Source organism: Myotis yumanensis, unplaced genomic scaffold (assembly GCF_028538775.1).
Source record: "Myotis yumanensis isolate MYYU_CA2020_CCGP unplaced genomic scaffold, mMyoYum1.0.hap1 SCAF_2, whole genome shotgun sequence".
Lineage (NCBI taxonomy): Eukaryota > Metazoa > Chordata > Mammalia > Chiroptera > Vespertilionidae > Myotis > Myotis yumanensis.
This window is the reverse complement of record NW_027223753.1, coordinates 50580949-50602279: the sequence shown is the minus strand read 5'-3', so window position 1 is coordinate 50602279 and position 21331 is coordinate 50580949. Positions and strand designations below refer to the sequence as shown.

The 21331-nt window shown below is 35.4% G+C and overlaps 1 protein-coding gene across 10 annotated transcripts in view; it reads right to left on the bottom strand.

Moving 5' to 3' along the window:
• Positions 1–21331, bottom strand: part of LRRC7 (leucine rich repeat containing 7) — a 493923-nt gene that overhangs the window by 210946 nt on the left and 261646 nt on the right. The window contains exon 8 of one of the 10 annotated variants that reach the window (XM_070405364.1): positions 7895–9122. The exons of the other annotated variants lie outside the window; for them this stretch is intronic. Coding sequence (XP_070261465.1) covers positions 9116–9122 — 7 coding nt within the window. The 3' untranslated portion in view covers positions 7895–9115. Of the gene's footprint in view, positions 1–7894; positions 9123–21331 lie in introns of those variants that run through there. 10 annotated transcript variants of the gene reach the window in all.

Below are 21331 nucleotides of genomic sequence, written 5' to 3'. Positions count from 1 at the left end.
TACCCACATAAGCCTATTGATGAAGGGAAAAATAATGAAAATGGTATTCTTTGCTTTTTCCTAAAAATTTCTCTACTTTCTTTATATCAATTATGTACATCATACACAAATGTTTGATTTTTAAGTATGATAAATTTTGTATAAAAATGTAAATTTAGAAATTTCTTAGAATAACAACAGCTTTGATATTAGAAGCTACATAGTGTCTATATTTCCTATGTGAAGAAATACTGAAAGGACATTGTTCAGTAATTACTGTATAGAAACACCTTGAACTATTTAACTGTATTTGATGGTGATTACTATATAAAATGACTTATATTTCAAAGTTTTACCAGTTTGTGTGAAAGCCTTCTGCAAAGCAAAAACTTATAATAATAAAAATTACAATTCTAAACATTTGTCCTAAAGAAGAAACATAATATAGAAAAAATAGTACAAGCTGACACAAAAATTAGTGCATTGCCTATGGCACTACAGATATTATTTATATGGTAGCAAATAACATTAATGTTCTTATTTGATGAATGGGAAATATCTTTTATGCATTCTTTACCAAGTTAATGTGTAGATTAAAAAATATTGTTGAGAGTACTCTTGGATGAGCCTTTACAATTTTAATTCATGTTAGCAAAAGAAGAAACCATCTTGATTTTAAAACATTGGGCAAATAAAGACACTGAAACATAAGTTAAAGGCAGCAATGAATGTCTTACATTATTACAAATAAACTGACACTGTTATAACCTTTTGAAATTCATTGATTATCTCATCCTATCTAATAATAGACAAACGTGGTAATTGACCGTACCTTCGCTATGCCTCCCACTGGCTAATCAGCGTGATATGCAAATTAACCACCAACAAAGATGGCGGCTAATTTGCATACTGCAGGCAGGGTGGGACAGCGCCATCCTGCCTGCCCTACTGCCATCCAGGCCTGCTATCTGTGACCAGGGGCGGCGGGTGTCCGTGTGCGACTTGACCTGGGGCAGCTGGGTGGGGCAGCAATGATGGGCCGGCCTGCCCTGCTGCTGTCCGGGTGTCCCGTGTGCGACCCGACCTGGGGCGGCGCCCCAACCCCCAGATCGGCCCTGCCTTGTGCGCGACCCAGTGAGGCGGGGCAGGCACCGAGGGATTGGGCCTGCCATCTGCCACCTGGGGAACGGCCTAAGCCAGCAGGTGGTTATCTCCCGAGTGGTCCCAGACTGTGAGAGGGCACAAATGGGGCTGAGGGACACCCCCCACCCACCCTCCCCTGCCAGTGCACAAATATTTTTGCACCTGGCCTCTAGTTTTATCATAATGAGGGCTGAATGCTTAATCTGTAATTCCAGAACCCTATATAGAACCTGAAATATTTTTAAATGAAAAGCACCTCAAAAGAATAACCTATTCTTGTCATATGGGACAAATATCTATAATCTATAAGAAGTTTAATAGAATTTGATTCCTAACCCAGTGCCTTGCAGGTGAGCTAATCAAATGAGCAACATTAGCATAAATGTTTTGAAGTTGCTAAAAATATAATGTAAGCAGGCAAATATAATCTCTAGGCAAAATAGTAAAGTGAGTACATTATGGGAGCACTAGGGAATGAAGCGGATTTGATTCCAGGTCTTGCCATTTTCTACCAGAGTGACCTTCCGTAAAATTGTTTAATTTCTTTGAGACTCAATTTCCTCATTGGAAAAACATGACAAAAACACATATCTTATACAATTGTTACAACATCTAATGAAATAATGTTGTGGGTAAAGAGATGCATATCCACTAAATAAGTATTAGTTTCCCTTCATTGTCAAGAAACATGAGATGACTTATAGACTAGATCAGTTATGCTTAGATTATTGTTTTATTAAAGGGGAAAACAATGATTGAATTGTACTGTATATGACTTCATGTATCTTTAAATCTATATAAGTACTAGCTGCTCAACAGAGATTTAAAAATGTGTTTTGCACTGTGTTTAAACATATATTTGCTTTATTTATGGGTTGTTGCTCTTAACATTTTATCTCATTTGAGTTTTTAACTTCTACCTTAAATATCAACTCTTCCTTGTTACTCACATAATAAAATAATCTAATAGCTACCAGTTAGCTATTTCCAAACTCTTCAATCTACCTTTCCACTTTACTTTCACTACTCAGTTCAACTTATTCCAATTATCAGCAAAATCAGGACACTCCTTATTCCACAGACATGCCCTGGACTTTCCTCTGCCTAGTGTGCTACTGCTCTCTTCATAACTGAAGTACAACTTCCTCTTTATAGCCTCAGTCGAGTGTTCTCAAATTCACCCTCTTTTCCTTCCAACCAGGAATAATCTGATTTTCTCTAAGTATCTTTTTTGGAGGAGTACTTTTCTTCCTTTCTATCATTCTTGTTTTCTTTATTAATTATACATACCACTTGCAAGCCACTATGCTAGGTACTCTGGAGGATGAATAAAACATCATACCTGTCCTCAACCCCCCCCCCCCCCCGCCCCAAACAAAAAACTGATAATTTGGAAAAATACAGAAGGTAAGTATAAAATAGATTATTGAAATCTAGTTGGGATGCAGAGAACATAAGAATAGGCATACATAGACATTACACGCTGGAAGATGACATGATGGGTTTTTAGGACAACCTGTCAAGTAGGTAAAGTTTGGTGAGAAAGGCCAGAATCATTCCTGATTTAAAATATATTTGCCAAATTTTAGAATAATGGACTAAAATTACACTTTAGTAATTCAAACGGAAGTGATACTTATACACATACTAGCTGAATGATCCTAACAGTTTCAAACTCAACAATGTTCTAGTAGCCTGATTAATTGAGACTAAGTAGCAAATAAATGCATTTGTTTCACAGAGAGTTCTGGTCAGAATAATTCTTGTGACAGTTTAACAATTTCTGACATTTGTGTTGCTTTTATTACATATAACGGTATTTAAATATTTGGCAGAAAACTGTATTTCCTGATTGCCATATCTTCTCTATTCAGTAAACAAATGTAACTTTGGACAAAGCATTTTATTGGCCACTGAAGGGAGATAGAATGATGAAGACATAGTGTTGTCTTCAAAGATCTCAAAGAAATAGACCCTCAAACAACTAATAATAATACAACATGATAACTTTTCAGCAATATTACACTCAAAGTCTGACATGCATAGAATGAATGGGGATGTACAACCAGCAGAGTTTTCACAGAAGCATTGACATTTGGACTTCACTTTAATCAAATTAATAAATAGAAGCAGAGCCATAGTCAATAAAAAATAGGTATTAACACAAGATGCTTTATGTTTGGCTTGCAATTCGTTATTCGTTGCATTTGAACATGACTGTGTCTCTTATCTGAGAAATCCCTTTCAAATCAAATCATAAAGCCCCAGATTGAGTCCTCGATTTAAGGCATAAATTGGAAGCAGTTTGATTTTGTGGACCTTTTCCCATGTTCCTTATATGTGCCAAGAATAAACTACACTCTGATGAAAGGCCTTTGAATTTCACTTCCAAACATGTCTCCCTATCCTATTTAATCTTCTTCATTCTGTTGTCATGGCACTCATGTTCTCTTGGCCAAATTGCAGCAACTGGTCTCCCAGTCCTCAGTATTCACTCTTATGCATCCTCTCCTGTTGTAAAGGAACATAGCCTCAAAATGGCAATTTCTTTCCTCTAATTATTTTCAATGTGTAAGGAGATCTACTAACTTGGATCATAGCACTTCTTAGTATGCAAAACCCAGTGTATGCAAATTCTTATCCAATGTCTCTGGACATGTCACAGAGGAATAGCCAATTCGTAGGATCTGAGTACATTAGTACAGTTAATATCTTCTCTTTTTTAAGACCAGAGTCTCAGTTTTATAGCTGGCTGATGCTCCTAATTCCTCTAACACAGCGGTTCTCAACCTGGGGGTCGAACGACCCTTTCACAGGGGTCGCCTAAGACCATCGGAAAACACATATATAATTACATATTGTCTTTGTGATTAATCACTATGCTTTAATTATGTTCAATTTGTAACAATGAAAATACATCCTGCATATCAGATATTTACATTACGATTCATAACAGTAGCAAAATTACAGTTATGAAGTAGCAACGAAAATAATTTTATGGTTGGGGGTCACCACAACATGAGGAACTGTATTAACACATTGTATGCGGGCCGTTTTTGCTTAATTTTTTGCGCAAATGGCAACATTCAGTAAAATTACAATAACTTTAGTTTTACATATTTTTTTTCAATGAAACTTTTTGTGATTTACTATAAAATGTATACTGAATTATTTTTCTTAAATTTTAAACAGACAAATACTGGAAAACTCACTGGAAAATTGTGTTTACCAGTCAAAGTAAAACGTATAAATACGTTTCCCGTATCCAATGTGTTAACTGCAGATGTCAGTTTGACAAGATTTGTTGGCTTTCTCTAATGCATTTTTTTGAGAAATGATTTTAACCCAAGAACCTAACAAAGCATATGTAATGTCTAGAGTAGTAACCACAAACAGGAAGTGCAATGAATGGGTAGTTTACAAATACCCATTACAAACCTTTAAGATAGAGAGGAAATAGAAGTTCAAGATTTAGTTTTCAGAAAACTTAATTAAAATAACTTGACATGTTATCTTCTACTTTCACGTTACTGTACACTCTGATTCTTCTACCCTAATTGAACTCTCCATGCCATCCTGTCCTCATGATCTTGGTTTCTCAATCCCGTGTATCTTCCACACCTTGGCCAAGTTCACATAACATCCTTCTGACATGTCTTGTTTTCTGAGTATTCATGGTTTCCTTGGGAGTAAAATACTTCTGTCCCATTCGTCTCATAACAATTGGACAGAAACCTCAAAAACACTATGTTAAGTGAAAGAAGCCAGAGAAAAGATCCCAAGATGTATGATTCCATTTACACAAAATGTTCAGGAAAGGCACATTTACAGTATGGACAGCAGATTAGTGGTTGCCTGGGGCTGGAGTGGGAATGAGGATTAATTGTGAATGAGCAAGAGGGATTTTTGGTGGGGCTGATGGAAATGTTCGAAACTGCTTTGCGGTGATGATTGTAGAACTCCATAAATTTGCCAAAAATTATTAAATTATGCACTTAGTGAATTTTATGTTATGCAATATACACTTCAATACTTTCAACAATAAAGATAAATTTAAAAAACAAAGGCAAACAAATGGAAATCTACTGAGTGGCTTTTGTTCTTTGCCTCTGTAGAGGGGAGGGTACCTGTGAATTCTTACTAATAAATCTTATGCCATTGCTCACAAATCTAACTTACCATTTCTCTGCTTACAATTCTTTCATTGAAACCTTACAACTGCTCACAAAATGAAGTCCAACTGTGGCACACAAGCCCCTTCTCCTCATGATGACTCCTTATCCATCTACCTCATGATGACTCCTCCCACATGCTACTATTTTGCACATTGAATCCCTGTGACAGGTTTCCACTTTAAGCAACCCTCCTCCTTCTGCCCACTTGTTCAATTCCAATTTATTGTTCAAAAGACTCCCCGGGCTTCATTTCCTTAGCAAATTTTTTTTCGGACTTGGCCAATAGAATTAAGTACTTTCTGTGCTACTTCTGTTTATTTACCACATTTCCATAATCTCCTGTAACATGCTGTGTTGCATGTAATGCTTTGCGTGTCTGTCTTCCTTACCAGGCTGTCATCTGCCTAACAGCAGGGGCTCTGTTCCACTCGGTGTCTCCGATGTTAATCACAATGCCTGACAAACAGTAAGCCCTTAACAAATGTTTATTGGACTGGAATGAATTAAAGATATCTATTCCCTTCAAAATTTGCCAAGCAGAAAAGGTAACTAGGAGTTTGGATTTCAAATGTTATATCTGTATGTACTATGCAGCTGACATCAAAGCAAGTTGTACGTTGGGAGAAGATGGGAGCGATTATTGGTTTGGTAGAAGACTCTGACTTCAATGAGATTTGAAGTTTCCACACCCTTAGGCTGTTCTAACCCCCTGATGTTCTGAAACTGTTATTTTTATTGTAATGACACCTGGATGCCATAATTTTGTTTTACTAATATTGTTTGCTTTTTATGCCAATACAAAATAAACTATCAGTTTTTATCCAATTTATATTGATTGCTATGGCAGAAGCAAGCAATATAAAATGAAACTTAGAACAGCTAACATGACTTCTTTAAATTTTGTTTTTGACTAAAAATAGAGAGAATAATTATATTTTTGTGTGTGACAAGATGTAGGTCTGCCAGTTTTGCTACAGGAAGGTTAAGTTGATAAAAAAAACAACTGAAACCCTAGTCAGTAAAATTTAACATAACCAAAAAATAGGGATGTGAGAGTATATAGAATTCTTAATAAACCTGCAAGAACTTGTAACTTCTGAGAAACATAGGAAAGATGCACCCTATTTTCTGAGGCACTCCTGTGAGCCATTAAAAAATGACTTCTCTTTCATGACATGTCAAAAAGTTGTTGAAGGGCAATTCAGTATGTTGTTTGCCTGGTGGCCCAGGTTCCTGGGAGTGACATTTATGAAGGAAGGAAAGGCTCTGTTGTCCTTGGTATCCTAGGGAATGGGTAAGCGTATATTGTACTGCCTGCTTATAATGTTTTTTAACTTTGTTTATCATTAATTATATTTAAATAAATTCTCACTTAATATGCATATCTCAGTATATATATATATATATATATATATATATATATATACTTATATTTCTAAAAGTACACTATAGGACATTATTATAATTTCAATAACTACAAATGCATATAAGTACATTTTTTTTTACTATTTTATCTCATTTTAAAATATATATCTAGTGGTTAAAAATATATAACTCATAAACACATTTCACATTTTGTTACACTGGTATGTGTGACTCCTCTTAAAAAAAGATTAGCGTTAGAGTGACATAAACATTATGAATGAATTTACATTCATTTACACTTGGAACACTAAGGGTAGCATATAGCAGTAACAGTGGGCAACAACAAATCGAGTTATTGTATTCATTGGTATTTAATTTCTTACTCTTGTAATCACTTCTGCTAATGCAATTTAAACCACTCCAGCTTTGACAACAGTTATTCAAGTTACCTGTTAATCTTTTGTTATTGAGAAAAGTTCCCTTTATCCTACATATACAAGCTTTCAATTGCAATACTTTATCATAAGACCAGAAAAGCAATATAGCTTACTGCAGTAAGGTTATGCAAACAAAATAGTTATACAACAGAATTACATATTACTTCAGACTCTACTTGCAGCTACTTGCAGCTCTCAAACTTTAACAATGAAAAATCCAGTTTCTTATTGGAATATGTTAAAAGCAAAACAGAAGTATATCTTTAATCTTTAACACTACTTTCCTATAGAATGTTTTCAATAATCTCTAAAATGGTATTTGAAGGACATGGTGAGAACACATAAAACTACATTAAAATAGCACAATTTATTTTAAAGATGAGTCAGAAATTTACTTTTGGATTTTTAGAATTATCAATACACCTTTTGGTATACAGTTTCTAGAGATATATGCAACATATGAAAATGACAGAAGTCAATTAGTGTATGGCACACACAGCTAAAAATAATGTTGTACAAACTCAATAAGTAGATGTATGAATTTTTACAAGTACTTATGAAAAAATCAACATTTACATAATTTGAGCTAAAAAACAACAATATCCACTTGCAAATGTATATGTGCTTTTCACAAAGGGCTAACATTTTAGTACATAATTTCATTACACTATATTTATATAATATATAATGGATATTATATATACAAGTATATATAATATCTATTATATATTTCACATAATTAAAATGCATTAAAACTGAATAGAAATATTCAGAAAGTACATTTCAAATCCATAGTGCAGATTTTGGAAAAAACAAAAACAACACACAAAAACCGAGTAATAACAGTTTGCAATTGCCTAAATAACAAAATGAAATAGAATACCCTCCCCCCCTCAAAAAAAGAGAAAAAGCTGTTAGGTTTAATATATCCTGCTCATATCTGGTTTATGAAAAGAACCTTCAAATTATATTTAATCAAGCAATAGTTCCAATAGAACTAATATAAATTCTTTGTATCTTGCTTTGTTAAAAAAAAAAGTTAAGATGGGGTGAACGATAAATTTGTGAATTTGCTGTTACATTAACATGAAGACCTCTGTATGTTGGATTTCAAACACTTGAAAATTTCAAGATGAAATATATCCTACTTCTAAGTCATACATGTAAAGTGTTTAAAGTCACCCATTATGTAAATTATTATTTATTTTGCAAAGCCATCATTACAGACTTATTTTACATGCAAATTGAAATGCTGTAAGTCATTGAACTGTACAGATAAAGCCAATGTGGTTAATTAACAAATGTGTTTTATAGCTACAAAATAACTCTTTCACATTAAATTGCATAAAATGAAAGGATACATAAGACCAGTCAATCATTAGCCTTTCATATTTTGACTTGGGGCCACGTGGGAATAATCTTTCACTTGGAAAAAAGTTCACAATGAACATCATCAGGGAGTGTAACAGAAAACTGGGGCTACCATATTTAGTCTCTGGAGAATGTAACTGATCAGAGAAATTCTCTTATTTACTGCATTAGGATGACCTTTAAAATGATGGGTTATTCTGATATATTTTAAAAATATTTATACAAAAAGTACATGTGACAGCAGCTTTATATAATAAGGAAATAAATTTGACAAAAATTTGAGTATTAATGTTTTTCTGAGGCTGATAAAAATTCATATTCATTGAAAGTTAAGGCAACTGAACATACTTGGAAGAAAAATCACATTTCTCTATATTAGTTAGAAATGTCATTGTTAAAGTTTAACAAAGACCAAACATTTTGCATAACACTAGGCAGGAAGAAGGCAGCCCCCATAGCAGGTAGCACACCAAAAATGTTTGGTTTCATAACATAGTTTGGGAGAACTACCTCTACATAGTCTATTCGTGCTGATGCTCCTGATGTTGCCATTTCTGGTGACCGAAAGCTGCTGCCTCCACATCCTCTGTTGTAGGTGTCACTGTATAGTCTCAGGCGATTGGGCAAGGGGCACACTCTGGATCTTCAGATGCTAAGATGAGAAAAATCAATTTCAATGCCCAAAAGATGGAACTCCTAATGCAGAAGGTGACTAAAATAATACCACTTGGTCTACAGTACAGGGAGGTGGAACATTTGATTGTTTTAACATAATTCCATAGAAATAGGTGTTAAACAAGATTTCTGTAAAGAGGTACAGTTCCAGGATTAGGAAAAAATATTAGATAAAATAGAAACAGAAAGTTAAACTGAGTGGAATTGGATCAGATGATTAAAAACATGCATACTTCCTGAAAGGAGGGGGCAAAATACTCATATAAAGATTACTGAGTGATAAACCATTTCCATTAAAAAAACTTTCTATAAATTTCATTTCCAAGATTGTTCCTACTCATTTAAATGAACTCTCCAATAACGAGCATTATCAATGCATGCTGTTTAAGGCAGAATGTAAATGAACCCATTGATATTTTACTCTGAGTTTCAGGGTTTCTTTTTCTTTCTGAAAATAAATTCGGTTTATGGATGTCCTCTGTTAAGTAAAATTTTTCTTCTCAATGATCAGCTCCCATCATATTAGAATAATTAAGCTTAATCTGCATAATGTTTGAAAAAAGCCCTTATGTGTGAAAACAACACTGAAAGAAAGCAGTGAAAGACACATATGTAAGTGGACATCTATAGAAGAGTATGTTTTATTATATGAAAAATATTTTCACTGGAAGAATGATTGGGTTGTAAAAAATAATTAATCTTTCCATTTATTTCTTAATAAACTATTTAAAACAGCAAATTTTGCCCAGCATCTTCATGTTGTAATTAAAATATGTGTATTTGTATTTTGAAACATTTAAAAAAATCATTGACTTGTATGCAAAACGCTAAATGCATATATTAGAACAAAATAATTTACAAAATATTTACGATATCTGAAAACACAACAGTAGCTCAAATTTATATGCCATGGTTATTTGAGTTAAGTAACCGTCATTTTTATTTAAAGCATTGGCAGTCATTTACACAGCTTGTGCACCTGAATTCATTAGACTTGATATAATGTAAAGTGATAAATAATCACAAATTATGATGACAAATTCTTATTCAACATAATTTTTCAGCAGAAACTATCCTGTTTATACTGAAACAATTCATCATGTTTTTATCCTACTTTAATTTTGCTCTCCATTTGTTCCAGAAAAGCCACCAATCACATTTCAATTAATGACATATACATATTTAATTACAATTTTCAGTGTGCTATGTTTTATTCAAATTAATTAAATGCTATATTTTTGCTAACATATAATGATTTAAAATTAAATATGTTTAAATAACGAAACAGAAAATTATGGCATCTCAGATAAAATGCAATTACGGTTATACATAATATTAAATGATGGTTCAATACCTTAGTTGAAATAGAAATTTCTCTTTCCCCCATCTAAAGAGACTTTAATATTTTAAATTAAAAAATGAAAAGATTTGACATTACAATATTTTTGCATACAACTGAAACTGGTGAACACTAATCTTAAAATATTTTCACAGTAGAAGGCAAAAAGTAGAGTCCCCAAAACCATTTGATTGTTAATTACATTAGAAACACTTGGTAAATGCTCTAAAAGTTAAACAAGTCAATGCTTCCAATAGGCAGATTAGGATTGCACATAGACTATTTGAACAAACATTACCTATCTGCATGGTTAACTGACAGGCAATACATATACAAATTCATAGCTTTTGCTAGAATTTTAGTTTTTAATTTATTTTGGGTTGTATTTTTAAATAGTCATTTAAATGAGGTATTTATTTACAAATCAATATAGCTATTTCACATCATTATCACAACTCTCATAATTCATGTTTATTACATTTACATTACTATTTTAATGATACAAGAAAAATAATGGTATGTGCAAATATTATAAAAAATGTTATATTCTATATGTCTTACCATATTTTTAAAATTAGATATAGATAATGCTATGTAGGTCAAATTCAGGCTCAAGTTGAATACAATTGTGCACTCTGTGTATTTTTCCTGGAGAATTTTAAATATGCAGCTGGATAGCTGGCAAAGTCAAAACAATGAAATCTTAGGGTTTTGTCTCAGATCTCTGTGCCTCATCATTTGACCTTCTCACAGGGTTTACAGATTATTCAAGAATGGATTTTTCTAACAGATGAGCAATAGAGCAGTCAGAATTCTCATTCCATTATTGAACCAGGCACAATTCAACACCACCTGAAAGCTGAAAGTGTTGCAGCATACAATTTGGCTTTGAAGATAGGGCCTGAGTACAAATCATTTTCTTTCAATACTAAGGTGATCGATAGATAAATCTTCATACTGACAATATTTTACTCTTTAAATACACTTATAAATGTTTTCAATCGGCATGTCATTTTCAGTATGAGATTATTAAAACTCAATGAATTAAGAATGTGCTTTTATTATAAAACTAGAGGGCCAATGCATGAAATTCATGCAGGAGTAGGCCTTCCTTACCCTGGCTGCCGTCAGTGGCTTCTCTCTGGCACCTGGGACCCGGGCTTCCATCCAGCACCCGGGATCTGGGCTTCCCTCTGGCAGCCGACAGGCACCCGGGACCCGGACTTCCCTTGCAGCCCTGGCTTTGTCCAGAAGGACGTCTGGTCTAATTAGCATATTAAGCTTTTATTATTATAGATGCAGTCATCTGACAGAATAGTCTTTAGCTGACTAGTAAATTTGAATCATATACATTATTTTGTATATAGATGTTTGAATAAAAGAAATGCAATTATGTCCAAGCTAAATCTCTGGAATAGACCTTATAGCATTCAAAGTGTTCTATTGATATGCTATGGTATTTCAAAAGAGCTTAATAAATAAGTGAAAGTGATTTATCTATGGCCTCAATGTCACTGTGGAAGGAGTGGGTTAAGAGATGTAAAAAAGAGGAAATGACAGATTCTGTTTGGAGAATTCAAAAAAATTCTAAGATTTCCATACAGTAAGAGAGAGAATGCTAGGCATAGAAAATTGCATGTACCTGGTATAAGTACATTACAATTTTAAAGCACAAAACTTATTGGGAATAGTGAGATATTTTTTGATCAGGGAGCTTAATATGGAGAGGATTGTTGGAAGATGAAGCACTTGTCATGTGTCCTGACACTTTATTTCTATACCTCACTCTTTTTGTTCAACCTTAAAGAAAGTGTTTCTTCACTTAGGTCAAATTCTTACTTGTGCACTTGATCCCAGACCTTATCAACCTTTTCTAGGAAGGATCTAGCTTCTTCAGTTTTCCCCTCTTTCTTCTTTAGTGTTATTCTCTTACTGGTTCCTTCTTCTTGGGCTGTGTACAATCTACACCTCTGCTACCTCCTCTTCCAAACCCAAACATATATACCTTATGCCTAGCTCAAGTTAACGTTCATTTCTTGTTTATTGAACTATAATTTATTGAGCAGCTATTGTGTTCCAGGCAACGTCAAAAAAATAAAAAATAAAGAAGTGTAAGATGAGTTGCTCTCTGTCCTTTTTCTTTTCTTTTACAAAAGGCAGTCTATCCTACTTCCTCACCAAACATTCGTTAACCCACTGCTCTTTGGGTCTCTAGCCCCAATTCAATCAAAGTGTCTTGATCTTAGGGAGTTAGCATTACTAGTGGTCAATTATTCCAGATTTCTTTACTAGTGGTAAAGAAATCTAGAACATCTGTTGCTTATCTGCTGACCTTAAGCTAGTAATTTGACTTTCCTGAGCTATCATTCTTTAAGTTTGTAAAACAGAGATAATGACACTTTTCTTAGTCGATTGAAATGAAATATAATGCATGTTTTACAGTGGTTTACCCATAGCCGCACACACAGAAGTTCAAAAAATTGTTGTTAAGTATCCATGTCCAAAATTCTCATTCAAAATTCAACTAACATTTATCTTTGGGATCTCTTTGCTGTCTTTGACTATTACTTATTCTCTTTATCAAAGCTCTCTACTTGCTTAGATCTTATGATAAGGCACTTTTCTGCTTTACCTCATAGTTTAATATTTCTTTCATGGGCTTATTCTGCCTGTTCTGTAAATGTTGGTTTTTCATTCCTGGTTCATTGTTCTCATCACTCAATATATAAGAATTTGCCCCTATAGTTTCAAGTAACATGTATTGACAATGTCCATATCTAGACTTCCAGGCTAATTACCTATCTTTGAGCTTCAGAGTCCTATCTCTAACTGTATTATAGGTATAGAATAGGATCTCCCAAAATTTAATTTATTGTGTCTGGGTTTTTACATTCATTTTAAATTCATTCATTTACAGCCAGAATTCTACAGAACATGGTGATCTTTTACAATAGACTATCAATCCATCTCTTCTCACTTAAATCCATATTCTACATGGTTACCAAAGGAAATTTAACCACATCATTCTGTTAGGGGCTGAATTATGTCTCCTTCCCATCCTCAAAATTATGTGTTGAAGTCTTCACCACCAATACCTCAGAATTTGACTGTATTTGTATATATAGTTTTTAAAGGGATAATCAAGTAAAAATGAGGTAGGTAGAGGGAACCTTAATCCAATATAGCTGGCGTTTCTATGAGAAGAGGTGATTAGGGCACAGATTCCCAGAGGGAAGACCAAGTCAAGGAGAGAGACCTCAGAAGAAACCAGCTCTGCTGAAACTTTGATCTTGGACTTCTGGCTTCCAGAATTGTGAGTAAATAAATTTCTGTTGTCTAAACCACAAGTCTGTGATACTTTGTTATGGTGGCCCTAGCCAATGAATACATTACCTCACCTTGTGTGTATTTCTTTAACAGATTCTCACAGTACATGGGATAGAACCTCAACATAACAAGTGGGCACAGGGTTAGCACACCTTCTTATCTAGCTTCTTCTCTGGACACTGTCTGCCATCATGATATGCTTCCACAACCTCCAACTGAGTATGGTTCCCTGGATACAGCATATTCCTCATCTTTGTAACTTTGCTATTACTGTTCTCTTCACCTGGCTGATTTCTATCCTCTCCTTTAGACCCAGCTTAATAATTATCTTTCTAGGATGCCACCTTTACTCTAAATTGATTTTTAAGTAATGTACAAATAAAAGTTGCAAAATATAGGTACATAGAAGAGGGGGGGACACACCATGAAATTTTAACCCTGATATGACCATTGTAATTCTTTCATGCTTTCTTTTTAGCCTTTTAAGACTGATTTTTACACAATTAAGATGTTACTGTACAAGAAATTTTACATTCTGTGTTTGTTTGAAGTGGTGTTATTCTTTGAACATTTTCATTATTAAAAACACAATTTCAATGACTTAAAACATATTTTGCCATGTTGAATTATCTCAATTAATCTAATCATTCTTCTAGAAATTCAAGAGCCCTTATTGACTGCACTGGGCTTAACTGTATGGTGTGATTCCCAAACTTCTAATTCCAGACTTTTTTCCTGGTCTTTGGATCTGTGTATCAGTTGTACCTCACTACCATATGCTTTCATGAAGATTTAATTGGTCTGAAACTAAACTCAATACTTCCACCTAGTACCTGTCCCACCCCTCCCATATCTCGCAAGCCTTATTCTGTATCCATTTATAGTACAGTAATTCAAAAAGTCTTCCATGATAGCAACCGGTGGGTCATCTGGACTTTTCTTTTTCTTCAACCTTTCCTAATTCAAATTTGATCATTGACTTAAGTATTTATGTCACTAAGTATACTCTAAGTATATTTTGTGTCTTTGCTCGTCACTCCACTGTCATTACTTTAAACTGGTTTACATGATTTCTAGGCTGTTGAAATGGTCTCTAAATTCATCCCTCTGGACTCCTCAATGACATCTTCCTCAACTTTGCTTCATAACTGTTACTATAACTGTTAAAGATGCAAATCTGATCATGACACTCTTTAGCTTAATTTTCTTCAGTGGATCACCGGATTCTTCAAAACCATGTTCCAACTTTTTCTCATGGCAATTGTAGTAGGTGTTTTATATATGTCCTTTAATCCAATCCTACTTGCAACCCCCTGAGGAAGTCAGCATGACTTTTCCATTTTATATCAGTGCTTCTTGAAGAACTGTACTTATGTGTTTGTGTGCCTGACTCCATCCCCATATTGGAAAATTGGAAGAACAAAAAAAATTGCTAAAGGGTCTAGATATATATGTTGGCAAAATGTTCACTCTAGGTTCAGGTAGGCAAAATATTAAAAGAGAAAGAGGAGATTAATAAAATATAACTTGTAATTAATTCATGAGCTAAACTGAAATAAAATATTTAGTTTACATTTCTGAATACCTTTGCCATGGGAATGTATGATGACTTTGTAAAGTTCTCTATAATAGAGCCTTTATTAGTTTACACCAGAGTTGCACAGAGCCTGAAAATTGTGATTTTGTACTTCCACTGTGAGTTTAAACATATACAAACTTTTCAAGGTTTAAGTCATTTCACAAATGTTCAAAAACAATAAACATATTGCTAAAAACATTATTATTCTAAGAATAACTCATTAAATCACAAGCAGTAATCAGTAGAGGTACATATTCATCATTTTAAACATGGAAACTTAATGGAGCCTTGACGGTAAGCAATAATTACCACAGGAGCACTAATGCAGAATTTATATTTAGAGCTAACAAATTAATTTTGAAGCTAATTGAAAACAAACTTTGCTTTGAATAATATCACTATAAGGAATGCTTATTGTTATGATTTTTTATTATAAGTTTTAAGAATGTTCTGATGCATTCATTATATGGAACAGCTGATAATGTATATATTCTCCAGGAAGGATTACAGTAAGAACTAAAATGGAAAATGATAATCCTTGAAATCAGAAGGTCCATGTCTGAAAAGTCTAGATGCCTTTCGATCCTAATTTCTAGAAGTTCTTTGAGTTTACTTTGGGAGAATAAGGGGATATACTTTTTGCCATCTAGCCTGCTGGTGTCTGTCACACATTACTGATTCTCCACATTATTTCCTGTTTTGTGTTCCATTTCCAGACCCTACAGAAACAGTAATAGACCTACAGCAAAAGTATCCTATTGAATTTATTTTGTTTCATTGTTTTTGCCATGTGAGAATTTGCCATCTTGACAACTGCAAATCTACTTACAACTACAAGTTAGATGACATGCATTTAGGCACAATAATTTCCCTTCAAACATTCCATCTACCACTAAACATTCTCTTTCACTTGGCAGTAGCACCTAGGAGCAATGTCTTCACTTACTGCTGGTGAATCTGAAATTATTCTGGTCACAGGCTGATTTTCAGGTCACTTTTAAAGTGACAGGTACTTTGTTCAGTAGCTCTCTCTCTGTGTCATATCCTATCTAATAAAGAGGGAATATGCTAATTGATCCTCATGCCATCGCAAAGATGGCGGCACCCACAGCCAATAAGGAGGGAATATGTTAATTGACTGACCCACCCTCAAAGATGGCAGCACCCACAGCCAATAAGGGAATATGCTAATTAACTGCCACACCCTCAAAGATGGTGGCATCCACAGCCACAAGATGACTGGCAGAGGAGGGCAGTTGTGGGCGACCAGGCCAGCAGGGGAGGGCAGTAGTGGGTGATCAGGCTAGCAGGGGAGGGCAGTTGGGGGCAACCAGGCCAGCAGGGGAGCAGTTAGGTGTCGATCAGGCTGGCAGGGGAGTAGTTAGGGGTGATCTGGCTGGCAGGCAGAAGCGGTTAGGGACAATCAGGCAGGCAGGCTAGCAGTTGGGAGCCAGCAGTCCTGGATTGTGAGAGGGATGTCCGACTGCCAGTTTAGGCCCAATCCCACGGGCCTAAACTGGCAGTCAGACATCCTCCAAGGGGTCCCATATTGGAGAGGGTGCAGGCTGGGCTGAGGGACCCCCCCACTCCAGTGCACGATTTTCATGCACCAGGCCTCTAGTATATATATGACTAGAGATCCGGTGCACGACATTCGTGCACTGGCGTGGGGGGAGGAGGAGGGTTGCCCCTCAGCCTGTCCTGTGCCCTCTCGCATTCTGGGACCCCTCCAGGGATGTCCCCCTGCCGTAGAGGTGGGAGAGGCTCCCGCCACTGCCGCTGCATTCACCAGCCATGAGCTTGGCTTCTGGCTGAGTGCACTGACCACCAGGGGCAACTCCTGCATTCAGCGTCTGCCCCCTGGTGGTCAGTGTGCATCATAGCGGCCGGTCGTTCCACCGTTTGGTCGATTTGCATATTAGGGTTTTATTATATAGGATATGAAACTGTCTTCAGTAGCTCGCTTACTTTGGTGCTCTTGAGTACCTTAATTCCTTGGCTATCAGAATTTGGTGGCTACTACTCTTAACTCCTAAAGTTAACTGTGGCTTCATTTCACCAGTTACCTTTCATTTTTCCTTCTGATAATGAGGCCTCATGCAGGCTACTGCCTGAAATACAGCAGGTATTTAGCAAATATTTGCTTAATATTGCACAGATATTGTACAGATAGTCACTGACACCTTTACCAGGACAGTAGCTGATATGTAAGTACTTGTCTTGGTGCTTAAGTTACCCTTTGCAGGTAAGGGAAGTTATTTTATTTAGTTTGTTGAGTGTAAGGTGAAAGCAGTTCCACTCTGGTAGGATGTTCTCAGTATACCAACAAGAATCTTCTCATTTTTATACTTTTGGTCTATACTCATTCTATCCATACTGGCTAACTGCAGAAAGCAACTGCCTTGTTGCAAATGGATCCAGAGGGCTTCTTGAGAAGCAGCTTACCTTTCTGCCCTCATGCTCCCCTTCTCTAGAAAACACAGTCAACTCCCCTTGGACAGCAATGGTTTCCACATATTTATTGGTAAGTCTTATTCTGTACTATATTTTACTTATTAGTCCAAATATTCAAGCTTGTCTGACATGTGGTATGGTATTGTCTCCATGATTCCATGTGTCCAGTGACAAACAGAGTATAACCACAGCTTTTCTTCTTCTTCTTCTTTTTTTTTTTACAGCTTTTCTTCTTTGGTTACAAAGTTCCTCACTGAAGGCTAGAGGATGTTAACACCCTTTGTTTAAAATGTTTCAGCAGAAGAAATCTTGCAAACTGCCATTCAGTCTGATGATGTAATTGCCATACTGTCTTTTATTCCAACACTTCAACAGCAAGGTATGAATAATTGACGTTCTTTTCTTAACATCAACAAATATGGAATAAATTTAGTGAGTAAATTACTGAGTGCTGCCTGTCACAGTACTTGTAAAACCCAAAAGGAGCTTTAATAGCCTTCTATTCTGGCCAGTATGTTTTTACACACATTCTTAATAGTATATGTTGGAAGCTGTGTTGAATGCCATCCTATACTTTTTAATTTTTTCAAATGAACTCATCCATCCATGCATCCATCCAACCATCCTTAAAAAATTTATTCTACAAACTTGTTACTACTCTGGGCAATGAATCTAAAAATATGAAAGCCATTTTGACCTAAAGGAAATCATAGTCTTGCAAGGGAAGCAAGCAAGGAAATAAACAATTAAAGAATAATGGTATACTTTTCTTTTTAGCTAAGAAAACATAGAAAAGGCATGGCTGAGATACTCTGAGTGGGTTTAGAAAAATATTCTTGGGGTGCTTACCTCCACTGAGTTATAAAGAATAAGTAAATTAATTAATCAAAAAGCAGGAAAAGATGACCATGTAGCAGGAACAACATGCATGAAGGCCCAGAGATAAGAGTGTGATTCAGGGTGACTGGAGCATAGAGTGTGAGGAGAGGAAAGAGGGGGTTAGGAGAGGAAGGAGAAATAGTTGGGGGCAGGTCATGAAGAGTCATTATCTTAAGGAGTGTAGATATTTTTTTTCTTGAACGTCATTGAATTTGTTAAGAATTTTAAGATAGAAAATTACTTAAGACCTGCACTTTAATTTTGGAAAAATAGAGTGGAGGGTGGCAAGACCAGACACAGGGAAATTAAGGCAAGAGATTATCATAACCTGAACTAAAGCAAAGGTAATGGAGATTAAAAGAGGAATACAGATTTGAAAGTAACTACTCATATCTGTAGTTTTACATTTAGTTACATGATTATTCGATGAATGGTTATCTTTTTTTCTTAAATCTATGCTCCATGAATACAAAGATAGGGTTTGTTTTGGCCCACTATTGCATCTCCTATGCATAACACAGTACCTGGCACACAAGCACTTAATAAGTATTTGTTGCATGAATGCTATAATGAATGAATAAAAAAATACATTCAAATCCAGAGGCAGAGAGGCATCAAACAGACCATCAAACCTCAGAGGGAAAGCAGGGGAGGGGGAGTGGTAAGAGATCAGCCAAAGGACTTGTATACATGCATATAAGCATAACCAATGGACACAGACAATAGGGGGGTGAGGGCATGTGCTGGGGATGGGAGTGGCCGAGGGGAGGTCAATGGGAGATAAAGGAGACATACGTAATACTTTAATCAATAAGGAATAATAAAATAAAATAATATTACAAAAATACATTCATATTAAATGTATACTATGAATTAGACAGTACAATGGGCAGTGAGGATACAGTGATGAACAAGCTAGACAAGATTCATATTCTCACAGAGAAATTTTAGAAAAAAGACAAGAAATACTAGAATTTGAATAATAATAATCAGGGTCACAAAGAAATTAAAATAAGGGATTTGGAAAGTGCTGGAATGGGAGTGGCTAGGTCATCAATGACTTTTAGGACAAGTGACATTTGATTGAAGATTTGGATGATAAAAAAGGAGCCAGCTACGGATGGATTTGGGAGCAGAGAGTTCCAGACAAAGGAAATGAATAAGCAAATTAGACAGATTTGACAGAATTTGTTGACTGATTGGATGTGGGAGTAAGAAATAGAACTAGGATGATTCACAGGTTCTAGAATATGTTATTTCTATTCTTTCTAATGACCTTGGGAATACTGGAAAAAGTACAGATAGTGACAAATGATGAGTTCAGCATGGAACTGTTGCCTTTAAGGAACCCATGATGCACTGCAACATGTAGATGATAATTTACCTGCAAGATTCTAAGAACAGAAAGGATGTTGAGCACAACTCTAATGGATTGTTAACAATAGCATTCTCCCTGTGAAACTTTTTAACTGACAATATCCCTAGTTAATTACATTTGCTGAAATTATTTCCAATATCTCCTGTTATTCAGGTCCAGTAGACCCTGTTCTGTTTCAGAATGTTCTGTTAATGTGATCATCCAAACGTAACATGGTTATTAACTATTGATAAGCTGTAGACAGAACTAATTGTTTCCAGGCAGAAATCTGGAAATCTGGACTTTTCTAGTGCATTCTTCCCTATCACGCTTTAATACTGCTTGGATTTCTGTTTTCTTGTAAAAACAGTTTCATTCTTGTTTTTTTAAAAAAAGGCCCCATTCTTTTGAGATCTCATCCACTACTTTTGCCCAACAAAATAATTTATATGGCATATACAGTATAAGAATCTACTATCAGTTTTCCATATTCAACTTAGATTTGGGGAGGGGGGTCTGGTTTAGACCTGTATAGTACACTGCAAATATGTTTTAATACTGTCACAGGCTATAGATAGTTCCCTTTAGAGCATAAAGGAGAGGAAGAAAAAAAGACTTCTTTACTGTGGATACTTTTGTGGTTAACTTTGGAAGGTATTGTACTGACTAATGACTTTTCAAGGCAGAAAGTGCCCTTTATGTACAGACATGCCAGAGACTGCTCTGCTACATAAATACAAAGCTACTGCAACTTCACACTGAAATATGTTCTCAATAAAGAAGGCTCGATTGCAAGAAATTCAACTTGATAAACCTGTCCTATGTGTCAGATAACTTTTAAAAAGTGCCAGAAAGCTAGACTTTAGCAACCGATTCTATCCAGTGTGGGTAGGACCGGATAGATTGCCACTTGCCTTTGGACTGCAAGAACCTGTGTGATTTCAGCTCCACCACACATAGACACTGTGTGATATAAAGGCAGAAAGCAAAGCGCCTCTGGTCTAAAATTGAGATTCTCGATTAGCTTCTTATGCTATGGCTACTTCCACTGCCAGCTGAGTCCTGCTGTTTTTTGTGTGTTTGTTTTTGTCCTATAGTACCAGTTTAACACTTGACTGCCTTGAACTTGATTTTCTACCTCCTTGGATGTATGTAGCTTTTATCAAACTTGTTTGCTAGGGCTCCTCCTCTTTAATCTGATTTCTATCTTAGCTCTCTGTAAAATCGACTGGTGAAATTGCTTGTCATATC